The sequence below is a fragment of the Taurulus bubalis genome (genome assembly GCF_910589615.1).
Source record: "Taurulus bubalis genome assembly, chromosome: 6".
In the NCBI taxonomy this organism is placed as follows: Eukaryota; Metazoa; Chordata; class Actinopteri; order Perciformes; family Cottidae; genus Taurulus; species Taurulus bubalis.
In genome coordinates, this window is record NC_136594.1 from 4,851,937 (window position 1) to 4,864,781 (window position 12,845).

General features: G+C 44.1%; 1 protein-coding gene across 1 annotated transcript in view; it reads left to right on the top strand.

Moving 5' to 3' along the window:
* strn (striatin, calmodulin binding protein) overlaps positions 1 to 12,173 on the top strand; it is a gene marked incomplete at its 5' end in the record, with an annotated part of 36,365 nt that extends 24,192 nt beyond the window's left edge. The window contains 14 exons of the mRNA XM_079220176.1: positions 50 to 220; positions 313 to 448; positions 1,089 to 1,251; positions 3,590 to 3,700; positions 4,565 to 4,708; positions 4,802 to 4,938; positions 5,885 to 6,060; positions 6,181 to 6,228; positions 6,952 to 7,073; positions 7,159 to 7,326; positions 8,230 to 8,370; positions 9,021 to 9,122; positions 9,834 to 9,920; positions 11,725 to 12,173. Coding sequence (XP_079076302.1) covers positions 50 to 220; positions 313 to 448; positions 1,089 to 1,251; positions 3,590 to 3,700; positions 4,565 to 4,708; positions 4,802 to 4,938; positions 5,885 to 6,060; positions 6,181 to 6,228; positions 6,952 to 7,073; positions 7,159 to 7,326; positions 8,230 to 8,370; positions 9,021 to 9,122; positions 9,834 to 9,920; positions 11,725 to 11,894 — 1,876 coding nt within the window. The 3' untranslated portion in view covers positions 11,895 to 12,173. The remainder of the gene's footprint in view (positions 1 to 49; positions 221 to 312; positions 449 to 1,088; positions 1,252 to 3,589; positions 3,701 to 4,564; positions 4,709 to 4,801; positions 4,939 to 5,884; positions 6,061 to 6,180; positions 6,229 to 6,951; positions 7,074 to 7,158; positions 7,327 to 8,229; positions 8,371 to 9,020; positions 9,123 to 9,833; positions 9,921 to 11,724) is intronic.
* Between the last annotated feature and the right edge of the window lie 672 nt (positions 12,174 to 12,845).

Consider the following 12,845-nt stretch of genomic DNA (forward strand, 5'->3'; position numbering starts at 1 on the left):
CTCCTACCTCCTGCCTCCTGTCCCTTGTCCCTTGTCCCCGTCCCCTCAGATACCTGCAGGAGGTGGGCTACACAGACACCATCCTGGATGTGAAGTCTCAGAGGGTGAGAGCGCTGCTCGGTCTGACCGGAGACTCGGGGGAGAAACCTTCGGAGAGGAAAGCCGAGCCGATGGTCAACGGCACCGAGCCGTCCTCCCCGAAGGACAGCGGCGTGGTCAGGTAGGAGACGAGAGGCGGGACCCTCTCCCCGAAAAAAACAGTTGTGTCGTCGCGTCTCTTTCTCACCTTCCCTCTCGTCTGTCTCCTCCCAGTAAACCCGACATGTCGGACTCGGCCACCGTGCTCGAGGCCTTTAAGTTCATAGAGAGCGCCGCGGCGGAGTTCAGCGACGAAGACGAGGACGAGGACAGCGAAGGGCCGGACAAGACCATCGTACACATGGCGACAGTAAGACACCAACACACCTTCAGTACCACGCAGGGGACGTGTTCAGATCCTTTACTCCAAGTATTATCAGCTAAATGAAAAGTCAAAGTACTCCTTTTTACTGTTTTACTATTATTTATGATGTTTATGGATTAATATCACAGCTGCATGAATGTGTATGTTGCATTTTTACTGCTTTTAACTCCTTTATATCCTGTTGTCTAGTTTATTCTACATCAATGCATCACATCGTAGCGTAAGAACCTCGTATCTCTAGAAATAATTTTCAGCTTTGTGACGATGCATTTTCCAGCTGATCCAAGAGGCTTTTTAAAGAGTTTATTTATCTGAAGAAGTATAAAATAAGACATGAAGGAAACACAGTTTATCACAAGCATTCAACATCAACACATCTGGAGATACGAGGTTTTACCTGGACAGGAAGGAGATGAACAACTGGAATATAACTAAAGTAAAAAGTGCAAACTCCTTGCATTGTTATTGTCACAGAGATGATGCAGGTTTATGTGAACATGTGTGCGATTATATTCCAACATAAGGTGGTTTTATGGTTGCATTCTTACTCACATTCTGTGACTCGAGCTGCAGAGAGGAGACATTTCCTTTCCCGTCTGACGTTTCTTCCCGTAACGTTTCCCAGATGGTGAGGAAGAAGCCGTCGTCCACCCCTTCCTCCACGGCCTCCGACCTCAGCGACGACCCCGACACAGAGGAGGCTCTGAAGGGGTTCGATTTCTTGGCGAGTCCGGACGAGCTGGACGGGTCGACGGAGTCCAGGAGTGGGGAGGACAGCGGAGACTGGGGTGAGGAAGTTAAATTCATGGGTTCACCAGTCATTCCAGTCATCTTCTCCTGGTTTAAGATTGTTTTGTTTTTTTACCACACAGGCCTCCTCACCCTCCAAAAACAAACGTACCAGGGGATTACAACCGGCGTAAACACCGAATAAAGCAGTTTAGAAATGAATACAGTTCACTCAGATCCAGACGTCCAATAACTCATTGGTTTAAAAACATGAAGTTAGAAACATCCCAGATATAAAACGTAATATGACGCCCTTGACCAACTGAAAACGGACCGCTATTATTCAGGATTGGGGTGATTTAAGTACACAACTCAACAAGATACACAACAGGTCGAGTCGGTTTTAGACATTTTAATGCGGACATATAATACCTTTTTAAATACCGTACACGTAAAGTTGAGTATGAACCTGAAACTTGTTATCCACGTATGAATCAAAACCTCATTTGAAAAGAAATGTGTTTGTGAGTGTTCCTGTGCCGACGCACTTTCCTGTCTCTCTTCGCAGTATAAATACAACTCTTCTTCATAAAAATAAAGGTGGCGACCCCGCCCTCCGCACTTCACTCCACAATCCCTTCGTTTTCTGCTGTTCCTTAGCAACGCATTCAGTGTCGTCCGTGACGACGAGAAAAAAGAATAGCATCCCCCACGCAGCTGGTGATTCACCACTTCACCGTCCAGATAGTTGTAAAGGAGCGCTGACTCGGCGCAGAAGGTCTCGCCGCACATTCAGGGCGAGGGGAAAAAAAAAACTTTGCCGATTTCCTCTCACTCTCTTTTTTTATTTCGATCTTCTGATGCCGCTGTTGTTTTAGGCGTCTTCACCCTCGGCTGCGTTATGATGTGGTGTTGTCATCCATCACTCCCTCCTTTTTTTTTTTGTAGATGAAAAGAAAATCACGGAGAAATCTGATTTTTAAATCGGAAAATTTAAGAGAAAGAAAAATGAATGTTTTGTCACCGTGATGGTCGTGATCATGTTGGTGAAATGGTGTTTTCTTCCCTGTTTAAGGGGATGGTTCAAATGTTTTGAAGTGGGGTTGAATGAGGTACTTGTGCATAATTATAATTATTATATGTATATTTAATATATATAATAATGTCCTGCTGTGGATGAGGGCAGCTGCTAATTACTAGTTGTATTATACTACACTTAATTGTACTCATTTATGTCTGTTCATGTCTCAATACTGTCTATTCATTCAAATGTTCTTGCACAGTCACATTTGATGTATGACTTGTGCTATATCAATAAAGTTCGATTTGAATAGTCACTGCAAAACAGCCCAATTACCCCTTTAAAGGTTTCCGTGGCTTCTTTAGTTCAACGAGTCGCTTCCAGAACTGCAGAGAACCATCAGAGTTTCATATTTATTGATTTATTTGTTTGTTTGTTATATCTCACCTTGTTTGTGTCTCGTCTGTTTCCACGTATTTGTTTCACACCAGAAGAGGCTTGTGTTGACGTTCCTCTTGTTTCTCATTCATGTTCAGCAGAGTCTAAAAGTACACATTGCTCATTATATGGTATTTATATACTAATACAATAGACACAAAACACTTTATTTTGTAATTTTTTGTTGAAAGTTACAGGGAATTCATATTAATATCCTATTTGTGTAGTTTTAGCCCCCGGTGAGCTGCAGAGGGAGTCACAGTAATACTGGATTAACGTTTTAACTGGAGTCGGGTCGTGGTTAGCGTAGCTTAGCATAAAGACTGGCAGCAGGGGGAAACGGGAGCCCTGCTGCCAGTCTTTATGCTAAGCTACGCTAACCACGTCCTGACTCTAACACAAACAAAAAAATTGATCTGGTCGGTAGTATTCTTAAAAATCATTTTTGGTTATGTATCATTTACTTTATAATTGGTCGAGCCGCCTGCCCGTTTAGCTGATCATTGCTCTTCATCAGAGTCTTCCTCAAGCTGCCAGCTGCCCAGCTAGCAGTAACAACAACAGCTGTGTTCGTTGTTCATGTTCATAGCGATCATTTTAGGGTCGGTGTTGAAAACGTGCCGACTTCCTCGCTAGAATTAGCGACTTCTGGAGCTAATGCTGCTACGTTCATTGGAAAAGAGTTGAAACGCTTGCTGGTTTCTCACCAACGCTTGAAGTATTCATTTAAAAGCAATGTTACTTTTGTCTATATTTGCATTTTCCACTTCTAAACCAGAGGTTTAGAAGAAGTAATGTCCAGAAACATTACTCCTCATCCCATCTGCCTCAGTAGTTTATCAAAGTAAAGTCTGATGTGTCGTAGAGCATACAGACACGTATAACAGGTTTCTACCCCACCTTCCTCCTCCTCCTCCTCCTCCCCCCTCGGCCTGTAGAGAAGGAAGAGTCTCCCCTGGGTGAAGTGAACTGGGACGTGGACCAGGAGCTGATAGCGCAGCTCAAGGAGCGGTACAGGAAGGAGCGCAAGGGCAAGAAGGGGGTGAAGAGTAAGTCCTGCACCGGCCGGCAGCTCCGCCTCTCTCCTCATCCCGGTTTATGTTTTTGTTCCTTTTGATTCTTCTCTGTTTTTTCTGTTTCCTCTCCTCTCAGTCTGCCGGGGCCTCACTGTGCTGCTGACTGATTTAGTCCACAATTTAGTCACAGTAATAACTCGGATAACTTCCACTCACCAAAACTATAATAACCCTGTGATCTCCCTTCATCAGCTGTTTGACTCCGTCTGTTTCTGAGGTTTCAAAGTGTCGTCTGCGTCTCTGTTTCCTCTGCCTCCTTTGTTTTGTTTTCTTGGTTGCATTTGTGTCCCTTTTTATTTTCATATATATATATATATATATATATATACACACACAGAGCCATCAGTCCAATCTCTCCCTCTTGATTCCCATGGAAGCTTTAGAGTTTAAATCCATTTATCAGCACCAGAGAGATCCGTTCACTGGTTTTCTCTAAGTGGATTATGATGTTGACACGATGGCAGTTTTTCTGATTTTGATGGAATCGGATGAAGTTCGGTAACGATAAGAGTTCATTTCTCTGAAGATTCCTGTTTGTTTCCTCACTGTCTGCAGAGTTCTTCTTCTCTGGTTTTATTTCCCTTCATCTCCTCTGTGCAGAGCTGCTGCTGCATCATCTTCTTCTTTATCTACGTCCTTCATTTTGATTTAATTCTCTTTTTTTTGTGACAATATGAACTCATGAGACTTATTTTGCCTCCATTGTGCTGATAACCGTTTTTCTCCTCTCTCTCTCCTTTTCTTTACATTGTTCCTCTGCCTTTTTCCTGACTCATATTTTCTGTTTCCCCTTCTGATTGTTGTCTCCTCTTCCTCCTCCTCCTCCTCCTCCTCCAGGGCCAAACCGGTCCCGGCTGCAGGACATGCTGGCTAACCTGCGGGAGGGTGAGGAGCCCTCCTCCCTGCAGCCTCCAGTGACGCCGCCCTCCCGCCCCAGTGTTCCCAGACTCAATGAGCAGGAAGTGGGCCGACCTGACGACGGTAGCCGGCCCTCCTCCTGCGTCTTCTGCTCATTATTAGCTAGTTATTAATAATCTCTCTCTCACTCCCAGCTGCCCGTTTTTGTCTCCGCAGAGGCGATGACGTTCCTGCCGTCCACCGGGAAGTCGTTCATACTGGGCCGAGTGGACGAGGCGGTCTCTAACGAGCTGGGACTGGGAGAACTGGCCGGACTGACGGTCGCCAACGAGGCCGACAGCCTGGCGTACGACGTGAGGAACAAACATGGAGTCTGAGCGTTAGAAGCAACAAAGCATTAAACAACTCCAGCCGTCAGGCCCCACCCCTAATGACACATTATAAATCACAATTAAGGGCTACAGGCAAACAAATTCATTATTTAAAGCTGTAATTATTTGAGCTTTTTTTATTTCCAATATTCCATTTTAATTATATTATTATTTTTTTATTAAGAATGACTTTGAAAAACCCTTTTAAAGTTTAAGGAGACTTCCTCGAGTCTCGTCATCGCTTTACATTTTTACACTGAATAAATTCTCACTACATTCTAAAACTGTTTCCAGTCTTTATGCTAAGCTAAGCTAAGCTAAGCTAAACAGCTGCTGGCTAACACTCTGAAAACAAAGTGCTTTTCCCAAAATGTTACTTTTTCATTTCACTTTTTCATTTTTAATTCGATTTGTAATGACTTTCCATTTCATTTACCTTTTTTTTATTTTAATAATAATAATACATTTTATTTGTATAGCGCTTTACAAGGTAGTCAAGGCCCTTTTACATGGTAAAAAACAAACAATAGAAGCAACAACAATATAAACAAGAGAAATGACATGACTCTAGGAGATGTAACCTTTAGATTGGACGAAAATAGTTTGGAATAAAATATAAAGTTTTTGTTTGGATTTTAGTTTTTGGGTGAACCTTTCCTCCTTATTGTTCCGCTTCATTCACAAACTGGGATTGCGGCTCAGAAACCAGCAGCTGAAGCCTGGAGGGAGTTCCCTTTAAATTATGACCGCAGAAACGACATTAATGACACTAACTTTGTGAGTTCTCCTCTCAGAGAAAAGATCTTTGATTCAGTTTTCTGTAAAGTTGACACGGTTGTTTGCCTCACACATCTCTGAGTGTTGTCTAGTGGAGTCATTCTGCTCTGAAGCCCCACAGTGCCTTCATCCCGTGGATTCTGTCCCTCAGATCACCAACAACACCGACGCTCTGAGGAAAACCTGGAACCCCAAGTTCACCCTGCGGAGCCACTTCGACTCGGTCCGGAGTCTGGCCTTCCACCCGGTGGAGCCGGTCCTGGTCACGGCCTCCGAGGACCACACCCTGAAGCTGTGGAACCTCCAGAAGACGGCGCCCGCCAAGAAGTGAGCGCGAAATACGTATCTTCATGCATCCGCATGCAGCGATCTGAATGCGGACGGTTCCAGAGACGTTTAGTGTTTTCTGTTGATGCTAAACTCTGTTGTGTGTTTTTAATCCTCCAGATGTGCTGCGTTAGACGTGGAGCCCATCTACACATTCAGAGCTCACAGGTGAGATCCTCTTCACCTGTTTGTGAAGCTTCTCTCAACCGTGGACTGTTCTTACACACTTTGACTTCAGCAAATTAAAGTCATACTCCTTATTATTATCTTTGTATATGCATTGTGGGTTACTTACATGAAGAAAGGTTCAATAAAATATGATAAAACTTACCAAAAATCTAGAATTCTGACTTACTATCGGTAAAAAACTAAGAAGTAATCCTTAAATTCGAGTCATAATTCATAATTTCATTCATTAAAAGTCTTAAAAATGTTAAAGCTTTAATGAAACTGCACTCATACACATATATATAATATTATTAATGTACATTTTTGGGGATACTGGTACAAAACCTTAAACAGGGTTCTTACGGTCATGGAAAACCTGGAAAAGTCATGAAATTTTTAAAATGGTTATTTCCAGACCTGGAAAAGTCCTTTAAAAAAAAGAATGAAATCCCAAAAGTTTTGGAAAAGTCATGTAAATGTGTTATATTCATGTGATATTTAATCATATGTAATAATGAATATGCTTTTAAAAGAAAGACGCTCAAAATATAAGCAGGCATACATACAGGCATCTATATAAATGTTTATTCTTTAAATCAAACTATTGTCTCATTCATTTGTGTCATTTAAGGTTTACTGTATGCTTTGTGTTCTCATTGTTAGTTTAAATAAAGTTTAAAAGTCATGAACACTGCTAAAGTGAAGGACGTGTCCCCCGTGCAGCGGCGCCGTGTTGTGCGTCACCATGAGCTCGAGCGGTGAGCAGTGCTTCAGCGGCGGGGTGGACGGCACCATCCAGAGCTGGAACACCCCGAACCCCAACATCGACCCCTACGACTCGTATGGTACGTTCCGGAGACGGTTCCTTCATCCTCCACGCCGCTCACGCTTCTCTCTCCGTCTCTGATGTTTCGTTTTTCTTCCCCGCAGAGCCCTCCGTCCTGCGCGGGGCGCTGCGCGGCCACACGGACTCGGTGTGGGGCGTGGTCTACAGCTCCGCCCACCAGCGCCTCCTCTCCTGCTCGGCCGACGGGACGGTCCGGCTGTGGAACGCCGCCGACACCTCGCCGGCTCTCGCCGTGTTCAACGAGAGAGGAGGTGAGAGTTCATTATCACGGTCACTTCCTGTGGGTGAATAACCACTTCATTTACAGGACACCCTACAACGAGCGCTTCAGCGTTCATCATTCATTCATCGGACGCTTACTATACATTTCCAATCCAGGCATAACACTTTAAAAACACCTATTTTTAGGCCCTTTCCTCGAAAATGTCATGCCCAAACTAAAAAGGGTGTATCTCTGCAACCACTAGGGCTATTTGAATACTTTTTGTGTTGTAATAAAAGGTACACATGTGAGATTTTTTTTCAGATGTGTAAATATATGTTGTATACTATATGTTACTGGTTAAGAGTAAATGAAGATGACGCACAGCAAAAAAAGAAAAGGTTTCAGGTCCGCCTAGAAAATGGGGCCCATTTGGGCTATTTACCAAACCATATATTTCACTTGTATATTACTTATGGTGTTCCATGCATCTAAATACAGCAGTTTTGGTTTTTTTTTCAGAAAACAAGCTATGATTTACAGTTTTATATAACAATCGCTGAGTCTTCCCCCACTACAAGTAACAGGTCTGCATTTAAGATTAACTTAAGTTTACTTTTACTTAGTTTGTAGTATCAGCAAAATTTACTCAAATCACTTAAGTGAAATGTAGTGTTCAGTAAAAAGTTCCCTGCCAGTGTTGTACTATTAACTATGGATTAATATTACTGTTTATTTAACATTTCAGTGCCGTAGATGTTTAAGTAAAAAACAGTTAAGGAGCCGGGGGAGGGGAGTATGTTTTACCGACTTCAGAAAATGTTCATATTTATATACACTGGATTATAAAACTAGCAACATGTAACAATGTGACACAAATCTCAAAGAATACTCTGCATGAAGTCCTCTGTGTACCGGCGTGTGGTTAAAGCGCTCCCTCTGCTGCGCTCAGAGCTCGGCGTGCCGACGTCGGTGGACCTGGTGAGCAGCGACCCGGCTCACATGGTGACGTCCTTCAGCAGCGGCCGCATCGGGCTCTTCAACATGGAGACGCAGCAGCTCGTCCTGCAGCTGGAGTCCGCCGGACCGCCAGGTAAAGCCACCGACCAATCACAAGGCTCCAAGGGAGACCACAGAATACTACGGCTGGATGCAGTACTTTTACCTGTGCGATGTAGTTTTACATCGTTGTGCCGCTTTTTTTACTTCAGTGCAGGATCTGAACCGCTTTTGTTCATCTTATTATGTATTTAGTTTAGTGCAGAATGTTTTTTAAGATGCTATCAAACTGAAAGTCATGTTGTTTTAGAACCACTGATGGTTCCTTCTGAAGATACACATTATTAAAAACACAAATATGTAGTTTAATGTTTAAAAATATGCTCGGTATTTTCCTAAAACGGCTCACTGTTGTTTTTTAATCAAACAAACGGGAGGAAGTAGTGCATCGGTTGGGGACTATTTTCAGCGGCGGATGAATCCACATTTGTGTGTGTGTGTGTTCATGGTGATGGAGGAACATGTGACACAGCTCTCTGGTGTGTTACCATGGAGATGTATGCCACAGAGGAGGAGGAGAAGGCTTTAAAACACACAATACCTGTTCGTCAAAACATTCGCTGTTGGTTGATTAAAGTCAACAAATCTAACTTCACTTCCTGCGGCTCGCTCCCTTGCTCCCTCGCTCCCTTGCTCCCTCGCTCCCTTGCTAACGTTGTCCCTCTCTCCTCCGCCCCCACACAGAAGCTCCCTGCAAGATCAATAAAGTGCTGAGTCATCCCACGCTGCCGATCACCATCACCGCTCAGGAGGACCGGCACATCCAGTTCTTCGATAATAACACAGGTAACATCATCTTCATCATCTTCTTCATCATCTTCTTCATCATCACCAGCTGCTGCAGAGGAGGCGTTTCTCTTACATTTAAAGGAACACGCCACCAATTTCACACAGGGTTTTCTCAGCTTGAGCTTGCAGGCGATGCATTTCTAACAAAAACCTGCATTACAAACTTAAGGTTTAATGTTTATCAGGCGGGGAGGCTCTAATATGAAAGATGCTACCGAGTTGCATTGTGGGAAATGTAGTTGTTTGGAGCTTGACCGATATCAGTCGGGATTTCTCTGCTTCTGCTGCTTCAATTCTTCTTTTTATCTCTCAGGGTCTAAATAAGAGGTCGAGATTAGAGACTGTAGTTCAGCTATATTAAAAACATATCACACTTATTCATCTAAATATGAAATTCAGTGCTGATGTTGACATTTTCTTAAAAAAAAAAGAAAAGAAAACCACAACCTACAAACTAATGAAATAATAATGTCAAGAATATTCATGCACTTTTCATCTGATAAAAGACAATGAACAGATAAAATAACATTATTTAACATATTGATCGATGTACTATATGTTACCTCATGCGTTGATTACAAGTGGAGATAAAAAGTAATTTGATCTTTTTGATATTTCTCAATAAAAAGTGACTCACCGTGTTTTTATATATTTTTTTCTTCACATAAATCCGTATCAAAGTGACATTCTTCTCCTCCTGCCCTGAAGGTAAACTGATCCACTCGATGGTGGCTCACCTGGACTCGGTCACGTGTCTCGCTGTGGATCCCAACGGACTTTACCTCATGTCTGGAAGTGAGTGCTCGAAGAAATATGATATTTATTGTGTTCAGATTTACACACGAGTCTCCACCAGAGCCCTGGAATGCGCCCATTCCTCTCTTTGCAAGATGAGAAGATCGAGGATCAATTAAGTGTGTATTAGTACACAAAATACACAGTTTGCCACATTTTCTGAATGCAGAAGACGTTGTTGTTGATTTAGAAACATTTAAACATTTAATTGGTACAAAATAATCTGTCGTCTGCTTCAAAAGAAATATGTGAAAGTACGTGAAAACAGAAAAAAATGAAGTCCTCAAAATTAAATTATACCCTTTGAAAGTTGGCGAAATGCGAAAGAAAACATTCAAGAATACATTTATAGTATGAAGTTCCAACAAAATGTATGTAAATAATCCTGAGTGGACAATCATGCTTTAAGATAATGGTTTGGCCAATCAGGCGTCTCTGGACACGCCCCCCTCCTGAAGTCCTCTGCCCTCATTCTCTCTCTCTCTCTTTCTCCTTCTCTCTCTCTTTCTCTCTCTCTCTTTCTCTCTCTCTTTCTCTCTCTCTCTCTTTCTCTTTCTCTCTCTCTCTCTCCAATTCAATGAGCTTTATTGGCATGAATGTAAAAAAACGACAATATTGCCAAAGCATTAAAACAACAAGGTTACAGTAAATGTGTTAAAAGACGAGGAAACGGTTGTTTCTTGTCTCAATGAAATTATTAATAATTGTGTCTCTCTCTCTCTCTAACTCTATCTCTCTCTCCCCTCTCTCTCGCCTCTCCCCCTCTCTCTAACTCTCTCTCTCTCCCCCTCTCCTTTTCTCTCTCTCCCCCTCTCCTTTTCTCTCTCTCCCCCTCTCTTTAACTCTCTCTCTCTCCCCCTCTCTTCTCTCTCTCGCCTCTCCCTCTCTCTCCCCCTCTCTCTCTCTCCCCTCTCTCCTCCTCTCTCTCTCTCTCTCCCCTCTCTCTTGCCTCTCCCCCTCTCTCTCTCTCTCTCTCCCCTCTCTCTTGCCTCTCCCCCTCTCTCTAACTCTCTCTCCACCTCTCTCTCCTTTTCTCTCTCTCCCCCTCTCTTTAACTCTCTCTCTCTCCCCCTCTCTTCTCTCTCCCCTCTCTCTCGACTCTCCCTCTCTCTCCCCCTCCCTCTCTCTCTCCCCTCTCTCTCTCTCTCTCTCTCCCCTCTCTCTTGCCTCTCCCCCTCTCTCTCTCTCCCCTCTCTCTTGCCTCTCCCCCTCTCTCTAATACTCTCTCCACCTCTCTCTGCTTTTCTCTCTCTCCCCCTCTCTTTAAGTCTCTCTCTCCCCCTCTCTTCTCTCTCTCTCCCCTCTCTCTTGCCTCTCCCTCTCTCCCCCTCTCTCTCTCTTTCTGTCTCTCCCCTCTCTCCCCCTCTCTCTCTCCCCTCTCTCCCCCTCTCTCTCGCCTCTCACCCCTCTCACCCCTCTCTCTCGCCTCTCTCTCCCCCTCTCTCTCACTCTCTCTCTGTCTCTCTCGCCTATCTCTCTCTCCCCCCTCTCTCCCCTCTCGCCTCTCTCTCTCTCCCCCTCTCTCGCCTCTCCCTCTCTCTCTCCCCCTCTCTCTCTCGCCTCTCCCTCCCCTCTCTCTCTCCCCTCTTTCTCTCCCCTCCCTCTCGCCTCTCTCTCTCTGTCTCCCCCTCTCTCTCTGTCTCCCCCTCTCTCTCTCTCCCCTCTCTCTCCCCCTCTCTCTCTCGCCTCCCCCTCCCCTCTCTCTCTGTCTCCCCCTCTCTCTCGCCTCCCCCTCCCCTCTCTCTCTGTCTCCCCCTCTCTCTCGCCTCTCCCTCCCCTCTCTCTCTCCCCTCCTCCCCCCCAGGTCACGACTGCTCCATCCGCCTGTGGAACATGGAGAGCAAGACGTGCATCCAGGAGTTCACGGCTCACCGTAAGAAGTCGGAGGAGTCGATCCACGCCGTGGCGTTCCACCCGACGCGCTGCTTCATCGGCAGCGCCGGCGCCGACGCGCTCGCCAAGGTGTTCGTATGACCTGCAGCTCCCCCCCCGCACTGAAGGTGACTGTTTACCGGACTGCTCCTTTAAGATTTGTTGAATATCCCTCCCTTCGGACTTGGGCTGGCCCGGGTCACGAAACAAGCGAACCTCTGGACGAGACGATGAATGAAGCGGCGAGTGGCAAAAATATATAAAAACACAAGAACTCTCGGTACATTGTTTTTTAGTGAAAGCTGGAATTATAATTTTTTATTTTTCTTTAACATAAAAACTCTCCGCCGTCACCGACCCCAGTAAACACAGCCGGTGTCCGTTGTTCATGATTAATGTGCCTTTTTGTTTCTTCGCAAAACATGAATTATTTTAGGTGTCGAGGAAAAAAGATCGACCTTTTTTTTTTTTTTTTTTTTTTAAATAAGAAAAACACCCGATTCTTAAAAAGAAAATTCTGCTGTCGGAATATTCCACGAGCTTCTCCAACATGTGAAGACTGAATCCACTCATTTCACCTCAAGACCACGCCCCTCTCTGCACAGGATTCAATGGATTTGTTTTTTAAAATCAATTTGATGTCATTTTAATTTCCCCCCAGTTAAGTTGTTGCCTGAAGAAGACTTTTTATTCTGTCTGCCTGATCACGAACATCGGAAGAGTTTAATTTCAAAATGAGAAAAACCTTCGACACGTCAGAGATAAGAACAATTGTTTTTTTAGCAGCAGTGAAAAATGTTAAAGACATTTTGTGTTTTGTTTTTTAAACGTCCTAAATTGTGAGTTTAAAGGATCAGTGTGTGGGATATAGAGCCCTCTAGTGGTGACGCCGCAGATTGCAATCAACTGAATACCCAACGTCATAGATGGTGGTAGATATGAAGCTGACAAAAACACAATGATTCTTAGTTTCAGGGGATTGTACACTAATAAAAACATAGCTATGAATATTAGATTCCATTTCCGCCAAGAGATCCCTTGAAATCCTTCACG